We start from the raw sequence: 20,530 nt of genomic DNA, 5'->3' as shown, positions 1-20,530 counted from the left end.
TAGGGCAATGAACATGGAAGGAGAGGCTGAGGAAGATCAAGCAAAGCAAAGAGGAATTTCAGAGCCCTTCTAGTAGAAGTTTGGTGTTGAGGAGCCTAAAATGCAAGGGGTGGGGAGGTGGTCCTAGGATGGAAGGCAGCAGGTGAGATGGCAGCCACAAATGTGGGAACCTCTGAGCATGGCGTGAGAATGCAGGTCCCAGGCAGATCAGGTCACTGCCATAGGAAGCCACTGACCAGAGTCAGATTTGGAAGGCTCAGGTTACGGTTCTTGTTTGTAATCCATTTTTTCCGGTTTTTCATAGCCATTTTTTTTTTTTTTTTTTTTTACATCCTGGTGCAGCCAGCAGAGCACCATGTATCAGTGTCAGGAAAAACTGCGGGGTGGGGTGGGGGGGCGGGATTGTCAGGAGGAGGAAAGAGGAGCAAAAAGAGCAAGGAAAGGGGGGGGGAGATTGGGGGAAAAGGAAGGAGAGGGAAACAGAGGAAGGAGGGGCTGTAGAGCAGAGGGAAGTGATGAGCGGCCTGTCCTCCATGTGTTGCATGTACTTTTTCCATTTTGTTATCAGGACTATGGAATTTCCTTGTGGAAGAGTCTAGGGAAGGAGAGTCTTACTCCTAATTTTAAAAATCAGCTGACAGTGAACTTTGTCTGCATAGGCCCCAAGATCTAAGGCAACCAAATAAATTCAATCTACTATAATGATGCAAATTAGATGCAGATCAAATCATTGGGCATGAGGGGAGCTGTGGAAGAAGGTTGAGTCCACCAAGGTATTCTAATTCCAGCAGAGGCATGCTGCTCCTCTGGGTTCTGAAGTTCTCAAGCTCTCACACCTGTGGGGACTGGGAAGATAAATGCAGCAAGCTAAATGGGCCTGGCATGAGATGATAATAGGCAACAGACACTTGGCTTCAGTGTCAGGGGGTAATAGGGAGTAGTGGGGATGATGGCAAAATGGAGCCCCATGCCACCCTCTGAAGAGGCAGCACTCCTTAGCTGCAGCCTATTATTTTCCTGTATTGTGCAACCATGGTCTCAGTGTGGTGGGACCTTCTAATTTTTTGCAAGAGGGCAGAGATCCCGTGTTCAGGCAACATTCAGTAGGCCATTGAAACGCATCTGCAGGCTGAATCTGCCCTTTGCTTCACTGGACCACTGTTGTGTATTTCCTTGAGTTTCGAACAGCCCATCAATCTTTTCCTGGTGCTCCTTTCTCTTTCTAGGCCACTACATTTATGTGGACACCTCCTTTGCCAAGCAGGGGGAAAAAGCCGTGCTGCTAAGCTCTGATCTACAGGCCGAGGAATGGAGCTGCCTCCGGCTGGTCTACCAAATAACTGCATCTTCAAGGTCTCCATCAGACACCAGCCGGCTGAACCTCTATGTGAGATTTGAAGATGAAAGCTTTGATCGCTTGCTTTGGTCAGCGAAGGAACCTTCAGACAGCTGGCTCATAGCCAGCTTGGATTTACAAAACAGTTCCAAGAAATTCAAGGTAGGTAGAATTTAGGTGCCCAGCTTATCACGTAGCTTTATGCTACTCTGAGGTTGGATGAAAATTTCTACTCTGAGGTTGGATGAAAATTTCTGCCACTGAAGGTAGTTATCTTCTATGTTAGGAGGTGCTGCTTTACAAGAGATGAGTCCCAGAAGAATATTAATAATTAATGATTAGTAAGTTAATATTTTGTTTATTCTTTAGAAAGGCTTCTTCCTAGATTCTGTTCTTGTCTAAGTGGGACTTCTGTGAGAATCTAAACCAACCTCCTCGATGGAAATTTAGTTTCTAATGGGCTTTAGGGAGCATTTTCATTTCTAGTCATTTTGTTTCATCTTTCTCATGTGTGTGTGGTATCTTCCTAATGTTTTGTTTGCTACAAATTTTGAACAAATCATTTAGTATGGTTAAAGGAAAAATGAAGATACTTTGAAGAGGGAAAGATATGTGAAGGATATGTTCTGATTCCTTTTCAAAGGTGAAGGCTGTTCCATCTGAAGTGTTGGAAAAGGAAGATAGACAATGTGACATAAAGCTGAGTGTTGTTTGGAGCAGGCAAGGAGGATGGGATCCCGACTCACTTGGCCAGACATGAAGTGTGATATTCAGTGAGACTGTGCTGTAGAGGACAGGATAGGGCCTTCATGAAAACTTTCTCCATTCCTAATTCCCTTTTCAACTCCCTATCCCATCTCTCTCCCTCAGAAAGTGTTGAAATGCTATCTTCTCCTCTCCCCCTGCCACTTGCAGCCCCTCACATCAGGCAGGACAGAAGATTGAGGGAAGGAGCAGTGAGGTCTGAGCTCTCTAGTTTACTCAGTCTGCCCAGCCATAGGCCACATCCTAAGTCTACCAGTGTCGTTGTCAAAGATTGAGCTGAAGTCACAGAAAGAAAAACAAATACTTTCAGAAATGGGAGCCAGAGTGAACCACAACAGTGCCTGAACTCCATCTCACAAATTGTCATGCTCCTCTCTGTTCCTTATGCAAAATTTTCATGTTTTTTTTTTAAACAATGCAGATACTACAAATTAATTTATGAGCCTCTTCCATCTCATGGGGAACTTCCCACTGCTGGTCATATTATGCTCCCTGCCTCTTCCCTTCCTCCAACAGCTTTCCCTGCTGAAGACTCTGCCCTGAGTCCCTCACCGTTCTCAATGGATTTCCCCAAGGGCACTGGCTGTCCTCTCCATCCACAGCCACATGGTGCTACCAACAAGCACTAGAGAAGGGGTGGTTGGGATAACAGTAGAAGACAGTTGACTCTAAGCTTTTACTGGACACCTCACTCACCTTGTACACACACACACACACACACACACACACATATTCTTTTAATAAAACCCACTGTGAGATTGGTACCCAGTAGCAATTAGCTGAGACAAGCAATCTCGCTCTGCCTTGAATTGCTGAATAGCTCCTGACCAGTCTCTGAAATACTGAGCCAAGGAACAACAGTGCTGGAAGCCTAACTCCTTTCTTCCTCATGTGTCATGCAGATTTTAATAGAAGGTGTGCTAGGACAGGGAAGCACGGCCAGCATCGCGCTCTTTGAAATCAAGATGACAACCGGCTACTGTATTGGTAAGTGGGTTTCATTTTCATTGTACCAGAAGGTGAATTGTGAATCTTCTTCTAAAATCTGTTGCCAGAGGGAATCGAATCAATCCTAAAGGGCAAGCTGTTTTATAGCAGTCAGTGCATAATGCAGAGTAGCTTAGATGCTGCTTCACTTGAATGGTGTCCCGTCACTCCTGTGGGCGGTGGAGGAAGGCTCACTGGGGTCTGCCTGGACTGGCTGCATTAACGAAGGGAAAGTAGATGCAGCAACTGTAACCTGACTTGCTGCCCAAACCTCAACACATTCTGATAAAAATAATTTCCAGCTTGCTGTGAGCTCAGCTTCTGCCGGAATAGCAAGCATCATATCGCCTTTCTTCCTCATTGCACTCCATTTCTCTCCTACATACCTTTACCCCATCTTTGTGTCCCCAGCGTTGCTTGGATGCCCCTGGAGCAGGGCTGCCTGGATGCCTCTTCCATGCCGGCCACTCACTTTCTATTTGTCTGCCATTGACACTATTTCCTTAGAAGCTGAAGACGGGCCCCCACGGAGGAGGCCAGGCCAGGCAGTGAGGGTGCAGCGGGGAGGAAGACAGGAGATCAGACAGGCCTGAACATCAGAGATGCGTTTGAGCTGGGGTTTCAGGAAGGAGCGGGTTTCAGTGAAGTGCAGGTGCAGGGGAAGAGGGGAGGTGCTCTCTGTGGGATGCCCCCAGTGTGGAGGAGGCCCAGAGCTTGCTCACCCACAGGCCAGAAGCCAGGACGGTGTTTGAAGTGCGAATCGGGACCGCCAAGGGAGTCCTAGGGAAGTCTCTGGATCCCAGCTGGGCTGTGGAGTGTGGATGGTTCTGTGGTCAGCAAGTGCTCCAGGTCAGCAGAGGATGAGCCCCTGCCCGCATCCTTACATGGTGACTCTGAGGGGCCCTTGGCAAATGACTTAGAAACAAGAAAATAACACAGGAGAGGAAATCCCCCAGGAAGTGGTTGTAACCTTACAAAAAGGGCCTGAATGGGGAAAAGGTGGGAGATTTGAGAGATTTTTCAACAGTGACAGCCCTTGGAGTTTGACCAGCTGTGGAGAGGAAGAGGAAGGGAGAGTCAGAGAATTCTGAATAAAAAAGAGCCTTTGCTGATCCCCTCTCAACTCTGTGTTTTGCCTTCCAAGGATAATACTAAGGCAAGTGGAAGAAAACATGGGAATGTGACCATGTTCTGAAGGTACAGTGGGGTTAGACCGCTGCGCCCCCTGGTAGTGCCCTCGCTCACCCCCTGGGGGCTGGTGTGGATCCCAGAGTACACTCACCAGATGGACGCCCCTGGTGCAGCAGCACCTGCTGGCCCTCAGCTCCCTGCGCCCTGCAGCCTCTCTTTCTCCACTTGCAAAATAGATATAAAATGCTTCCCTCATAGGAATAACATGGAAGCTGATGGGATCATAAGTATGAAGGTGACTGGCACAGTGCCGGGCACTTTAAAAATGTAAATTTCCTCTCTTCAAATCACTCAATGGCTTCTGGTTTGTTTGTTTGTTTGTTTTTTTTAAAAAAAGGAAAAAAAATTAAAAAGCAAAAGGAGTGCCAATACTTTCATCTTGTTGAGTAGCCTGATCCCATAATCCCTTCCCCTTTCTTTCTGTGCACTCTCTGCTTGTTTGCTCATCTGTAAAATGAGGTTAATAATAGTACCTACCTCATGGGACTGTTTTGAGGATTAAATAAGTTAATTCAGTTAAAGTGCTTAGAATAGAACCTGGCATATTAAGGACTGTTTTGCTTTCTATTTTATTCTTCAGCAGCCCTGGGCATGGAATGTTGGGCATTGCTTGGCAGACGCTGCAGTGAAAAAGTTGCAGATAAAAATCTTAACATTTTTCAGTGATTGCTAACGTAAAAACCCATTGATAGCTATATCAATCAGGGTCCTGGCAGGAAAGTGGAAACAGGGTGCATCCCACCTAATTTGAAGAAGACTCATTAGGGGCTACAGAGGTGAGGGTAGGTAAAGGAAACCAGCAAAAGCTTATGTGGCAATTCAGAACTGGTAAGAATGGTGATTCGTCAGACTTTAGGGCAAGGCGGGGGGGGAGGGGTGCTACTGGAGCCTGGAGCCAGTGGCTGTGTGGTGAGGGCTACTTGATAGGACCTGTGTCCTTGGAAGAGGGACACAGCCAACCCATGGCAGCCTGACAGGGAGGGAACTAGAGAAATGAACACCACCAGCCTCATTCTTCTCTTACTTTCCATTGGTCAAATCCAACAGGAAGGCAAAAGGCAGGGGAGACCATTGGTACAGTCCATATAAGTCTACCTCTGGAGGGCAGAGCAGGGTGAGAAAAGGTGGAGGTGGGGTCTGAAGGGGGTAATGGGAGATGACGAGGGCAATCATACTTCATATTTTTAGTTGATGAGTATGGGGGTCCTTCGTTTGTGAGCTTCTTATTCCCACTAAAAAAGCCTGAGAAAAATTTATCTTTGCAAACATGTCAGTGCAACTAAAAGTGTGTGTATGGGCGGGGGAGGTAGGTGAAGTGTCTCTATTTTCTCTTCTCCACTCAGTCGCTGCAGAAGAACCCAGAGCGTAGGATATGCCTGCCCTGCCTTTCTGACTGTTTGTTGTTAATAAGAAAAGCAGGGGCTTTTAACACCTAAGAAACATGTCCTTTTGCCCTGGGTATCTTGTCTACCATCAGGAGAGAAGGGGATGGGGAAGTATGCTACCAGAAGGGTGGCAGATACAATTTCTGGAGCTAAGCAGATAGTCCCAAATAGGGCTTTAAAGCAGAGGGGGCTGATACACCAAGCACTAACCACATGCCCAGCACTGTGTTGGGAGTGGCCACACTTAGAACCATCCTGTGTGGTGGGAGTGTTCCCCTCATTTCACAAATGAAGGAACAGAAGCTGAGAGAGGTCATGCTACAAGCCACGTGGCTGGTAAGTGGAAGGGCCGTAATACAAAGAAGCAAAAATGACTTAAAATTTCCATTATTGTCCAGGGATCATGGTACAAAGCTTCCAGTGATCAAAGGGAATGAGAAACATATCTGAATTTGGAAGAGCAAACTCCGTAGTGGGTCCGGGTATACCGAGGGGTGACCATGTCTCCACAAAATGTGTTTCTTTTTCTCTTCTGCCAGAATGCGACTTTGAAGAAAATCATCTCTGTGGCTTTGTGAACCGCTGGAACCCCAATGTGAACTGGTTTGTCGGAGGAGGAAACATTCGGAACTCCCCTTCCGTTCTCCCACAGGATCACACTTTCAAGAGTGAACTGGGTGAGCTGGCGACAGATGGTGTCCTTTTCCCAGGAGAAGTGTTTTCGTCCCTACATTGACCTAACCATGGCCCTGTCCACAGAAAAAGGAGAAGGGAGGAGAGGCCAGGAGTCGTGGTGGAAGAGCAGGAAAGGTGGGCTGTGAGATTGAGATAACCCGTGGACGGGAGCTCTGTAACTAAGGGGAAGGCCTCCCGGTTAAAGGCTTTTCTTCACCTGTGACCTGGCCTTGCTCTTTACACATTTCCCTATTATAGTTTACTTTCTTCTCTACTTGTTGTTCTATGTTTCTTATCCCTAAAGGCAAGTCTGGAATAATCCTAGATTGTTTTTCACTAAAAATAGATTGAGTGATGGGAACAAGTCCTTATGAACTTCCCAAGTGGCCCTGAGGTGAGTCTCAATTCCCAGTGATGAATCCTGAAAGCAACAGGGCCACCTAGTGGCCAAGTGGGCTGGACTGTGCAGGAAAATGGAGAGGAGAGGTTCTTGGGGATAAGTTGTCTTTGAGGAGACCATCTCCATAGATGGGAGACGTGTGCAAGGGCTTACTGTAACCTGGTCTCTAACTTTTTTTTAAGCGCCCATCCTGTAGCTTATCTTGGCTCTGGACAGTCTCCATTCTGAGACTGCTCCTACCTCTTCTGTCTCCTTTATAGCCAGACTCTCACACTCAGTTTCCTAAAGGAGCCAGGCAGATGTTATAAGTGTGACATGTGGGCTGGGTGAGGATTGTGGCAAATTAGGAAGCACAGATCCTGTACAAAGGGTACTCAGCTCTAATTAGTTGCTGCCATGTGAGATTGCGGGTCCAAAGGGCAGATCTTTTTATTTCATAAGATCACCAGGAAGGCAAGTATTTTATGTGAAATTTCCCCAATTTTTTGAAATTGGTAAATATTTTCTTTTTTTTAAAAGATGTTATTTATTTATTTGAGAGAGAAAGCATGAGCAGGGGGAGGGACAAAGGAAGAGGAAGAAGTAGGCTCCCCACTGAGCAGGGAGCCTCACATGGGGCTCGATCCCAGAACCCTAAGATCATGACCTGAGCCAAAGGCAGACGCTTAATCGACTGAACCACCCAGGTGCCCTGGTAAATATTTTCTTTAAAAACACAGCATGGGCCAAAAAAACACACCTTCAGGTCAGGCCCAGTTAGTCAACTTCTATTTTGCAGACTTTATTTTATCTGTTCCTTTTCTCTTTTCAACATGCCCAGGCTTCTTAAGTAATCATATATTAAAAGGTTGGAATCTCCTAGGATCACTTGTTTAAGACAAATGCAACATTGGAGCTAGCATTTTCATTCATTTGACTCTGTATCGGTTCTGATTGGAAAAACGACAATAAAATGGCACATTCCCTATGGTCCTTGCCCAGTTTCAAAGAATATACGTTCAAGAAAGGGAAAAAGAGGGATGCCTGGGTGGCTCAGTGGTTGAGCATCTCTCTTTAGCTCAGGGCATGATCCCGGAGTCCTGGGATTGAGTCCCACGTCAGGTTCCCTGCATGGAGCCTGCTTCTCCCTCTGCCTTTGTCTCTGCCTCTCTCTCTCTCTCTCTGTGTGTATGTGTGTGTGTCTTATATAAATGAAATCTTTAAAAAAAAAAAAAGAAAAAGATTTCTATCATACATGGATGTAAGACAAGGTAGCATGTGTCAAGTGATCTAAGAGTGGTCCCCCACTTCCCTCATAAAAGGAAAGTGCGGGGTATTCAGAGACAAGAGAGATCACTTACTGCTTGGACATTCTAGAAGACATGATGAAAGAAGTCAACTGCGTTTGCGGAATGGATAGGACCTTGACAGGCCGAGACAAGAGAGGGAGAGTGATGCATGGTAGCAATCATGGGGTATCGGAGGAGAGATATGATTGGGAAAGTGGTGTAGGGGCAAATTCGCAAAGGCCTCAAATGCCAGGAAAGAGAACTTAACTTTATAATGTCGACAGTGGGAGACCATTGGAGGTCTTTGAGCAAGGAGAGATGCAGTCACAACAATGTAGTTAGTTTAGTTAACCAGACAGTGTTTATCTCGGTAAATAGAGGACCAAACAGTAGAACAAGAGAACAAAAAACACTCTAGAAATGATTTCTTTAGATACATCTTAGGTCACTTACATAAATAATTGTGATTAGAAAACAAAACAAAACAAAAAAACCCAAAACATTTTCACTTACTTCTTCTAAAAGAAAGGGCTAGTACTTTTGGAAATGATAAATGACTGGAATATATATATATACATACATACATATTTTGGCCCTACGCACGCAGAGCCCAACTCCATTTGTGGCCATTGTAGGAGCCACACTGTAAGTGTCATGTGGTGAGTGGGTGATAACCTAGCATGACAGATTAGTCCACCAATCTGGTTCATTCAAAACAACAAAATGTTGCCAACTCTTAAAAGCTTTGTTTCAAGGAATATGACAACTTACATAACTTTCTCCCATATCTTAAGAATTTAGTAAAGGAAATAGAAAGAAATCTTGAAAGAGTAATACATTAATAATGTTATAACTCTTGATGTCATTAACATAGATGTCTGAACTTAAATATGGGGAAGTGTCAGAAAACTTCTCCCAAATCACTTAGTTCCAGAGTCAGATGCACTGAGTAACCGATATGATGACTTAATGACCACTTGTTCTATGCATCATTTTTCCTTTTTTTTTTTTTTAAGATTTTGTTTATTTATTCATGAGAGACACACAGAGAGAGGCAGAGACATAAAGGAAAGGGAAAAGCAGACTCCCTGCGGGGAGTCCAACATGGGACTAGATCCCAGGACCGTGGGATCATGCCCTGAGCCGAAGGCAGATGCTCAACCACTGAGCCACCCAAGCATCCCTTCTTTTTCCTTTTTTTAAAAGGTGTTCTTTCTTAAATAATCTCTACACTCAACGTGGGGCTTGAACTCACAACCCTAAGATGAAGAGTTGCACGCTCCACCAACTGAGCCAGCCAGGCGCCCCATATCATTTTGCATCCTCAATGATGATGAGGACCAGTTGGTTAGGGAGAACACATATTTCTTGGGAGAGGCAACGGATCTGTATCCTACTATCAGGTCATCCATTTGACTTTGTCACTTGAGTGTCATCCATCCTCTGAGGAGTGCATCATCCCTAGACTTTCCTCACTCTCATTTGTGACCATGGAACATTCCGACCTCAGCAGTGTCAATAAGGAACAGAGAAAGAGGACCAGGCTAGGAGTTCAACACTTGTGCTCCAGACCCAGTTCTCCGAGTGCTGGATTGCTTTAAGCAGTCCTTCATCTTCTCAAGGTCTCCACTGGCCTATTTTCAAATGAAGAATTTGAATTCCATAATCTCTAAGATAGCTTTGAGTTCTAGTATTTTAGTCCTAATGCTGTACATCCAAATCTCCAAATTCACCACTCATCGTAACCAGGGGGAAAAATAAACTAGGGAAACCCTGAGCTGAAGAAAGCTACACAGACTTCTTTGTTTCAGGACTTCTTGGTACCTTTAATACAGTTCTTTGTTAATGGGTATTATGGCATTTCTCAAATTATTCAAATACCAAAATACTCTGTAAGCATGCACAATGATGCATGACTAACAGAGCTGTGAAATAAATGATATGGGACCACAGAAAAGTGAAAGATTGCCTTGGTTTTGGGGGTTCAGGGAAAGCTTTCTAGAAGAAGTCATCTCAGAACTGGAATTTGGCTAGATGGATAAGAAGTACAGCATATGCAGAGGCGTACAGGCATGAGAGTGGATACTTTATTCAGTGATTGGAGAGCATTTGAAAGTTCTGGGATATGAGGTGATGGCAGAGTAACACCCAGACCTCAGTTATGCTCCTGCTCATGACAAGTCCGCAGCCTGGGTGCCTACGTTCTACTCATTTTCCCCTGACTCTCTGCTGTTTCTCTTGAACTTCTACACTGATGATCAGTTGTGGCCAGACAGCTGTCTCCTCACCTAAAACACACACACACACACACACACACACACACACACACACATTCAGACCCCTCACACATGGGCTCCCATATAAGACTTCTTCCTATATACAGTGAGGCTAAAACAGATGAGTTCTAAAGATTCTCTGATATTTTCCTTGAAAAGCTCTCTGCCCATAGGACTCAGAGTTTTGGCCAGAATCACTATTGGGAGAACAAAAAATAATAATAATAATAACCTTCCAGTGCTCTAAATTAAGAGAGGGGGGTTGCCTTTCTAAGTACATTTGCCATCTACTGGATGTATTGATTTTTCCTGAGCTCTATCAATTTGGGTGGCAAAGTAAAGATTAAATGGTTCAGGTATCTGCCCACAGCAGCAGATTTTGCTCAAAAAACTCATCTCATGTTCATTCATTTACTGGAAGCAGCTTATGCTTTCAGAGAAAACCCAGAGAAGTGAACAATGGGGGCAAGCGAAGCTGTGTGTCCGCTTAGACACTTCCAGGGGTTGAGGGACACCTTCAGGAGGGCTCTGGCCTTTGTGTTGTAGAAGAAAGGAGAGTGAATGTGGTATCTGAAAAATGTGACACATATATGAGTTTTCCTCATTTGACCATGCATTTTTAACAGCCCAAACCGTGAGTCCAATCTTTCAAATGGGCACTTGGTCTCCGAATGTCTGTCTCAGGGTGGAAATGGCTAAAATAATGCAGTCAAAACTCTCGTGAGACATCTTGGGAATGTTGGAGGGGATGGGATATTATCCTGCTTTTTTGTCATTCAATTCCGATTCATCATGAATGGATTTTTTTTTCTTTGTTAAATTTTATGAAGTGAAACGAAATCTTTCAGGAGGTAGCCTATTGGTAGCTCAGATCATTACTGTTTCCTACCTGCCTTGGCAAAAAAAGAAGGTAATTACTGGGCAAATAATGAGGGAAATCTGTTTCTTTGCTGAGATTTTAAAAATCATATGCACGTAGGGTGCCACCCTGAGAGCTGAGCAAGGTTTCAAAACCTAAATTAAGGTCAGAGTGATTTTATTCCCTCCAAGATCCTGAGATGGATGGAGCATCTTTCTATAATTCATGGCCACCTTTTCTCCTTTCAGTTCAGACAGAGCTCAGGCATCCTCTTAACAGTGCTATGCATTTACTCTCTGCATTGATCCACTTGGTTCCTTGCATACGCTCTCAGCGGGGAAGCAGTTTTATTAATTTTCTCACCGTTACCTTTACACAGGCTCTGCTCGTTCACCTTTCCCTGTCCTTGGATGACTTACCTTATCTTTCTGGACACTTTGAAGTATGAACTAATAGCCTCCTTCTCAAGGGTTTGGTTCAGCCCTGTCAAAACTCCAGCATCTCATCCGATTCAAATGTCCCCCCAGACTAAAACACGGTAGAGCCATAGAGAGAAAGCCATTGGCCTTTTTTCTTCATACTTCTTTTGCTTTTCCCTTCATGTTCTCCTACTCACTCTGCTGCTTCTGGCTCCTCCAGGGTAGGAGGAGTTGTGACAGTGGAACAGAAAAGGAAGGGATGGGGACAACAGATTTTATGTGACCAGTCCTATGGAAGCTGGAGTTTGGCCTTTATACTGCATGTGGTCCTTTTGAGAAAAGTCCTTTCAAGACATTCTAGCCTACCTACCTTCTGAGCTGGCTAAGGCTAAGGCTAAGGAAAATCTCAAATCTTTGCCCATGCCAAACTGGGAGGTACAGCTCACTGGCAACGGAATCCTTTCTCTCCATTCTACCCCCAGGGTCCCTACGGACGTCTTTTCTCTAGATGTATATGGTCAAGAGTCAGGAACTGCCTTCTGTGCCCCCACAAACCCCAGTTATCACTGATCAAGTTCTCCCGAGAACTCTGAGCACCCTCCTCTTGAGGCCCAGGGCAATTGAAGAACTCGGGGATTTCTGCAAGCATGGGTCAGGGGGAGGTTGAATGGTGATTTCCCTCTCATGGAGGTTCCACTCTCTCTATGAGTGGTTCCATTAAGCCTCTTCTCTTGGATCAAGATAAGAAAGGGGAAGCAATCCCTTTCCTTTTCCTTGGGAGGTCAAAAGAAAACACATTGCAGTTTAGCTCCGGAACACCAGTCTTCAAAGAGACTCTGTCTGTGATGTCTCTGATCCTTCTCATATCCTCAGGCTGGAAGGGAGAGATGGAATACATCTGGTGATGCCAGCTTAGATGCCAAGGCGGCCACAATGTAGCATATCCTACAGGGATGGTCTGGTACCAGACCACAGAATGGAGGTACTTGTCACCCATCGTTCTTGGCACTGAGGACTTAGCAGAGACTAGGAGACATCCCAGTTCATGTTCATTTATTACATTTATGTCATCTCTGAAAGCTGTCTAAAAAGACTAGAGCCTGACTCTACTATACTAAACTTACCCAAACTCTTAGAACTAAAGATCCATGACGATCAGTGTTGGATTCGTAGACAGGAAGAACAGGCATGGTGACCTCCCGTATTTAGGTGCTGTCTCCTCACAGTGGTAGCAGACCAGTGGGTTTTCCCAGCTGGCGTATGCTTCCTCAGACCATGCTTTCCCCCTTCCCCAGGAGACAGCTTGTCCAGACAACATGACACGGATATAGACGTCGCAACTGGAGCACAAATGTGGCCAACAAGGCCGAATCACAGCTGAGTCAGAGGATGCCTTGGCATCGGAGCCAAGCCGAGGGCAATTTTTGTGGAATGCTGGTTAGCCAGACTGTTTGAAAATAAAATTTCAGGAACTGCCCTCAAAGTTTTTTTTTCCCTAATTCAAGGGGAAAATGGCTACCTAAAAGGGGCCGCTGGTTGCACATGAACCGTTGAGTTAACATGGGGACATATTACTGCATGCAGGGAAGCAAGTGTACATGCGCAGAAGAGGCCTTTGGCTGACATCGCCAAGATTTTGATATTTTGATACAATTGGAAATTGTTTTTTGTTGTTTTTTTTTTCCCCCTAGGAGCTGTAGTCTCTCTGTGTATAATCTAGAATTAGGGAAGGATAGACTGGCTCTAAGTCTGAGTATGGCAAAGCAGCAATGGCTTTGGGTGTGGGGGGGTGGTGACACTGCACTTCCCAATTTTTAGTTGTATGGAGAACTCATGGCCCTGTCATAGACTCTTTCATTTCCAGTTGAAGTTTGATTACTTAGACGTCTTTGTGGCCTGCAGGATCCCTTAATATTTGTTTCCTTATAGGATGTGTACATCTAAGGTCCATTTAGACCTAGTTTCGTCCTACTCAAACTTAAAGGGTCAGACAAATTGCCTCTCCCAGGTATTCTAAAGGCCCTAGCACCCTGCACCAGTTAGAAGGACTGGCCTCACTGAACTGGGCAGGAAAATTCTCATAATGCCAAACACTAGAGATATAATTCCCCAAGAATTCCAAGCTACCTTCTTCATTCCCCTTGGAAAGGTGCACAAAATGGTGCCTGCATTCCTCCAAACATTTGCTCTTCTTCCTCGGGGTAGGTTGTACCCGAGGACACACACTGAGCCTGGGCTGGTAGTTAGCCCTCCAGCCTGGCCTCCTGTGGCAGACACCTGGTGATTTGTGAATCATCGGCCCCGCTTCAACTAAGATGAGCCAGCTACCTTTTGTTTCCCAGTGAGAAACACTCTTACTCAGATTTTCAGTAAATAGTACCCAACTTTGGCAACAATTGAATGATGGGGAGGCGGGGCAGGGAGCACAACAGAATGCGGTCTAGTCTAGTGGCTCCATGGGAGACTTGGTGTCAGCAGTCCTGGTCTCAGCACCAGCAGCCTGTCTGACTCACTGTGGGCACATCACATTGTGTTTGCTGGATGGTTTTTGGATCAGAAATGACTGTGGCTCACTTGGCTGAGTGTCTTGTACATGAGTTGTTAATGAAGCACTTTAACGGCAGATTCATGGATTAATATGTTGTCCCCACAGCAGGTGACTAACTAGCCTTTAGAGAAGACTGTCAGATATCTGTCAATGGTGAGGAAGATGGATTCATAATGGGATGGGGCTTACATTTCTGTAAGCCCAGTTACTGTGCACCCCACAAGTAGAATGAATACCTCCTAGTGGATTGTGAGGTCTCCTGGGATCACCAAGTCTCCCAGAGGCCTTCGAGGTCCTCCTCACCCTCTGGGGAATGATTTCCCTTGTCATGGCTGTGTCAGTTTGGGTCCTCCAAGAGGAAGACCCTAAGCTTGGATTAGGTGGGAAAGAGATTTATTGGCTGTGAAGGGTAAGGAGAGAGCTGGAGTGACTGGGGCCCAGGTCAACAGGTCTGTTAGGCATAGTAGCTCCCATGCCTAGGAGCCATGACATTTTTAGGGGTCCGTGAGAATGTTTTCATTTTATTTATTCTAAAATCAGTAGAAAATGAGGTGCCTGGGTCAGTGTCCAACTCTTAGTTTCAACTCAGGTCCTGATCTCAGAGTCCTGAGATCGAGCCCTGCATCAGGCTGTGTGCTCAGCATGGAGTCTGCTTGAGATTCTCTCTCCCTCTCCCTCTGCTCCTCCTACTCCTTCTCTCTCTTTCTTTCTCTCCTAAAATAAATAAATAAATCTTTAAAACAAAATCAGAAGAAAATAATGAATGTGATAATAACAGATAAAATCATCAGCCCCGCCTAAATTGTGTTCATCTTTATACTAAAATAGAATCTTTAATATGTTCTAAGGAGGAGCAGACCCACTCTGGCCAAAGTGCCCAGGGCTCTCGAAAGTCAGAACGCGGCCCCGGCTGGGGAGGGCCTTTGGGACAACAGAGAAGGCTGATACCGGGGAGGGGAAGGCCAGGCCAATGGGGAGTTACTGAGGAGCCCAGGTCAGGTGGAAATGGCCCCTCCCCAGCATCCTGCTACCCTTAGGCACCAGCTGAGACCAGCCCGGTGTACGTGACCGTGGCACAGGCGCCCGAGGGACCCAGAGGTGAGGCAGCCGGAGGCTGTCAGTGAGATACGGTCCCTGCAGCAAGTTCACCCAAAGGTGGCATGAGCAGCCCACCTCCACAGCCCCCGCCAGGAAGTACCAAGGAAACAAAATAAGGGCTCTCCACCCGTCCCCTCCCATTGCTCCCCCTCCCCGCATATCTTGGCAAGGGACTCTGTTTCATTACAAAGAGCAGTCAATACTTCCTCCCTGCCTTTGACACAGGAGCGCCCAGTGAGCAAAGGTGTGTTACGGAGGTTCGCTGGGTGCATATGTTCTCTATTAGCAAAGTATTCTTGGGGAGGCCGGGCCCCCACAGCCTGGGTGTGGGGAGCTTAGTGGGGAGGCCTGCCCTTCCTTCCAGTTCAGAGGTCCTCTGATTTGATTCAGTCTGACATTCTGATTCCTTTTTTTTTTTAAGATTTTATTTATTTATTCATGAGAAGAGGCAGAGACACAGGGAGAGGGAGAAGCAGGCTCCTTTTGGGGAGCCCGATGTGGGACTCGATCCCAGGACCCCGAGATCACACCCTGAGCCGAAGGCAGATGCTCAACCACTGAACCACCCAGGTGCCCCCTGACATTCTGTGTCTTTGTTTAACATCCCTTCCCAGAGTCAGCAAAGTGGGAGTCCGTCAGCTGTTTCCAGCCTGCAGATATGCTTATTTGGCATATACAGAATTTTTAAAAAGTTGCGGTGGTGGGTGTTACCGGTTGAATTGTATTTCCTCAAAACCATATGCCCAAGTCCTCACCACTACAACCACCACCACCTCCCCTGGTACTTCAGAATGTGACCTTATTTGGTGGTAGGGTTGTTGCAGATGTAATTAACATGAGGTCATACTGAAGTAGGTCCCTAATCCAGCATGACTGGTGTCTTTGTAAAAGTCATTGGGAGGATGGGGGTGGATTTAGACACAGAGAGACATGTGCAGAGAGAGAATACCATGTGAACATGAAGGTGAAGATCTCTTAGCCAAGAAAAGCAAAGTTGCCAGCCAGCCACCAGATTCCAGAAGAGAACCTTGGAACCAATTTACCTTGACCGCCCTCAGAAGAAACAATCCTGCTGACACTTTGATCTGGAACTTCCAGCCTCCTGCATTGGGATTAAAAATCCATTTCTGTTGTTTGTGATACTTCATTATAGCAACGCTAGCAGACTCAGACAGGGGGTATCATTTTTAAATGGATAGATGTGCTATGAAAATTTATATTTTGAGCTTCGGTGGGAAAAGCCTACGGCACCAGGCTGGATGTCGGGGCACCAGCTGGGAGCAGAGGGATGGATGCACTCAGTGTTGGGCCAGAGAACCTAACCCGTGCAGGGGCTGCCACTCTTACCCAGCCGCGTGAGAATAGGGGCTCAGTGCCATCTGATTCTCTGAGTTTCACAGAGAAGCTTGTTTTCTATTTCTCATTGCTGATGAAATATGATTTCAAATGTTGGCAATGAATCGATCACTCGATTTTTCCCCTGGACCCACTCCACTTCAGTGGTATACTTGATCCGGCTGGCCCTCTGGTCATCTGAGCCTGTGATCTTTATTTACTCACAGTTGCATGTCTTGGCAAGATGCTAAGAGAAATTATAGTTAAACAAGGGAGATGGTTCAGGAGGTTGAACAATTTGCCGCCAGGAGAAACAAGCCTTGATTTATTCACCTCTCTCCTCTGCCATGTTGAGGTGAGGACCTTTCTGAGACTGTATCTGTGCTTTGAATAACCATTTGTCAAGGGCCTATTGCACACCAGGTGGTGTGTTAGAAGCAAAGCAAGTGTCCGGTGCAGGAAGGCATATCTCCTTCCTAATACCCTTGTTGCTATTGTGCTGAGTATAAAAGGGATTGTTGTTAATCAGGCACCGCATAATAAAACAAAATATTAAGCTGTAATTGTTCTGAACTTATAAATAGAAAGGTCATTGTCGTGAAGCTACAACGCATCGCGTTCCTCCGTTGCCGCAGCTTACGTTGCTAATAATGACAACCAGTCTTTGCACAAAACAGACAATGGGGAAGGCATGGTACCAGAATCATTAATGACATTCCTTTATTTCATTGTAATTGTATTAGCCAGTCACAATGTGCCAGGCCCACGGTGAGCACTCCACATGCGTAATCTCATGTAATGCTTGGACCAGCTCTGCGAGGGAAGCATTTGGTTCTCCCTCTAGAGATCAGGACATTGAAGCCCGGAGATGTCCAGTAACTTGCCTGAGGTCCTAGCAGGGCTTGACCTCAGGTCACCTCAACGCCCAATCCAGGCTCTCCTCCCCCTTCCTGCTTCCTGGTTACTCTCTTGCACCAAAATGCCTCTAACAGAGGTCGGGTGGTCGACCTGTGGGCCCAGAGCCCACGAAGGCCTTGCCAAGGGTGATGTCCCAAGTCCAACCTCCCGAATCCCAACCCTGTCTGCATATTCTGTTAAAGAGGCAAAACTTGTAACCTAGTTTGAAGTCAACATGTTAGTTTCACTCAAAAAAAAAAAAAAAAAAAAAAAAAGACTTGGGCAGCCCGGGTGGCTCAGCGGTTTAGCGCCACCTTCGGTCCAGGGCCTGATCCTGGAGACCTGGGATCGAGTCCCATGTCGGGCTCCTTGCATGGAGCCTGCTTCTTCCTCTGCCTGTGTCTCTGCCTCTCTCTCTCTCTCTCTCTCTCTCTCTCTCTCTCTGTCTCTCATGAATAAATAAATAAAGTCTTAAAAAAAAAAAAAAAGACTTGCCCACATTTTGTGTGTATTGTAAAGATGAACAGGAGGGTCCCTCTGTGCCCCTTTAGGAACAGCTGGTATGCTGAGTATGTTCTTAGAAGTCTTGTAACTCACAGAAGCCTTGGGAGAAGCAGGGCCCTCCTGGGGTCAGGTTCGGTTTCTTTCCACAGCTGCGTTCAGCTTGTGAAAATTCCAGTGCTCTGCAGCTGATGCATCTACCTCTGTAGCTGTGTATTTTGCTTCTACCCAAAGTCGGGCAATGAGAGAGAGTGGACGGTTCTGGTCTTGTACTTAGCAGAGCACGTGGAGCTCCGTGCACTCCCCTCCCAGCAAGCACCCCCATCGGCCCGTGGCCAGACTTCGTGCGCCCCTAACTCATCCACTTCTTTGCCACACACACGCCCCGATCGCCTTGGAGCAAATCCTAGCATCGCACTGTGTCCCCTGAACCACCACCACCAGCCACCCCCCCCCCCCCCCCCGCCTAATTCCCGCCAGCCTGCCTTACGCTATGTGTCACCCTGTGATTTTCAGGCCACTACATGTATGTGGACTCGGTTTACGTCAAGCACTTCCAGGAGGTAGCGCAGCTCATCTCCCCGATGACCACAGCCCCCATGTCCGGCTGCCTGTCATTTTACTACCAGCTCCAGCAGGGGAATGACAATATCTTCTCCCTCTATACTCGGGATGGGGCTGGCCTCTACGAGGAAATCTGGAAGATGGGCCAGCCAGGGAATGCTGCCTGGAATCTGGCTGAGGTGGAGTTCAGCGCGCCCTACCCCATGGAGGTAGGTGTGCCCTGGCCGGACCCTCTGCGGGGGTGCAGCAGGCCCGGGAGTCTTTATCTTCCTTCCTCTCCACCCCCTGAGACCCCCTCTGCTTCTCCCTCTTCTTCTCTTGTCCCTCTGTCTTCCTGCTGCCTACTATATTTCATGGGCACACGTCCCCTCTGAACCTCACACTGTGATCGCGAGGCAAAAGAGATGAACACCCTCTAGGTGAAACCCACTCGTGAACTTCCATTCCTGAGAGCTAGGATGAAGCGTTCCCTTGCTGGAGGGAAGAGTCTTCCAGAGAAAGAGAGAAGGAAAAAAGAAAAAAAAAAAGCCAACTTATTTTCTTCTCTCCACCTTTACAATATAAAGAATGTCATAAAAATAAGAGATTTATGATTGTGGCCCCACTTTGAATCAAGCCTGGGTGCTTTTGTTTTAAAACTTTTTATGGTTATGTGAGTGATAAATATCCAGTGCAGAAGAATGAGAAGATTTAGGAAAGCAAAACATGCTAAAACGGCCCAGGCTGACCCTGCAAGGATGAGAACACTAACATTGTGGTGTTTGTTATTATGCGCCTTCTTTCTAAGCACATATACACACCTGTATCTATGTTATATTCCAGCACTTACGACAATCCAGAGTAGATAAAATTATCCCCACATTACAGATAAGAAAGGAGAAAAAAAAAAAAAAAAGAGAGCCCCAGCACTTGATGTTTTTTATCTAGGTCATACAGCTGGTGAGTGCCAGGCACGTAGGAAAATTCTGGACTAAATTCTGACCTAGAGCTGAAGGCAGATGCCTAGATCTGTCTGAGGACTCCAGAGGGCTACTAGAATCAATGGGTGCAACATTGTGCTTGCAGATTTGGGGCTGTATGTAGAGTCTCAGTTACCACAGATTTATACATATTCCTTCCTTTTCACTTTGTGCTTTTCTAAGGTCTCCTCTAGTTCCCTTTAAAGTGCAAAAGAAGGCAAAAGAAGTGGATTCTTCTTTGCATGCTTTTTGGTGATGCCATCTGCTCACCTGATGTGGGGCGCTTCAGAGAGCGTTGGGATTGGATGGGTTTGTGACATGTTCTGTCCACTGAAGACAGGCCTGCCACTCCCTTGGCCCCTTCAGCTCCCGCCCTACACCCCCATACAGCTCCAGAGATAGCACACTGGATGTGTGCTCTTTCCTCTCCCAAAGTCTGACGAGGCCTTGATTTGCTCTTGCAGGCCAGTGGAAAATTTTTTTAAGTTTGAGTTATAGGGAGGAAAAGAAATGCACATACTGTTTCAGAAAGTTTTCCTTCTATTAAAGTCAAATGAGTCACACACACAGTGACGACAGTTTCTTTTGCAAACTCCTTCCATCCGACCATAAACTCCTTGGGCAACATTTGTGTGAGTGTGGCTCTGCCGAATTTTCTTTTACATCCGTGCTTGAAAAGTCACAATCCTGGACACTACTACACTTCAGTATGTATCCCTCGGGTTCCCATGTGCGTTTGCTCCAGCAATCTGACTCATGATGCTGCTACTGTTTGCTAGTGGAAATTGCCAGCAAGAGAAACTCGCTCCGCAGAAATCAGTGAATTGAATGTCACCATATTCTCAAATGAATTTTAAAAAGGAAAACAAACATCTAAGAACCTCCCCCACCCTTTCCAAATAAGAGGGAACACGCTGGCACATGGGCTGTGATTTGCAAATTTGGATCAGAAGCATTCTTACCCCACCTGCTCAGTAAGACCAAGCTCCATCATTCACTTTATCAGCGGGCACCCTGAAAATGAAATGTCACGGACCTGAGCTATGTTTGTGGAGTCCATGGCCCCT

General features: G+C 46.2%; 1 protein-coding gene across 3 annotated transcripts in view; it reads left to right on the top strand.

Moving 5' to 3' along the window:
• The window catches only part of MAMDC2 (MAM domain containing 2), a 147,427-nt gene that overhangs the window by 63,075 nt on the left and 63,822 nt on the right, over nt 1-20,530 (top strand). For all 3 annotated transcript variants that reach the window (XM_049092120.1, XM_025423330.3, XM_049092121.1), the window contains exons 3-6: nt 1,227-1,498; nt 3,004-3,088; nt 6,204-6,341; nt 18,457-18,713. In XM_049092120.1, coding sequence (XP_048948077.1) covers nt 1,227-1,498; nt 3,004-3,088; nt 6,204-6,341; nt 18,457-18,713 — 752 coding nt within the window. The remainder of the gene's footprint in view (nt 1-1,226; nt 1,499-3,003; nt 3,089-6,203; nt 6,342-18,456; nt 18,714-20,530) is intronic.

The sequence above is a fragment of the Canis lupus genome, chromosome 1 (assembly GCF_003254725.2).
Source record: "Canis lupus dingo isolate Sandy chromosome 1, ASM325472v2, whole genome shotgun sequence".
In the NCBI taxonomy this organism is placed as follows: domain Eukaryota; kingdom Metazoa; phylum Chordata; class Mammalia; order Carnivora; family Canidae; genus Canis; species Canis lupus.
The sequence above is the reverse complement of the archived record's forward strand: the minus strand, read 5'-3'. Positions and strand labels throughout refer to the sequence as shown.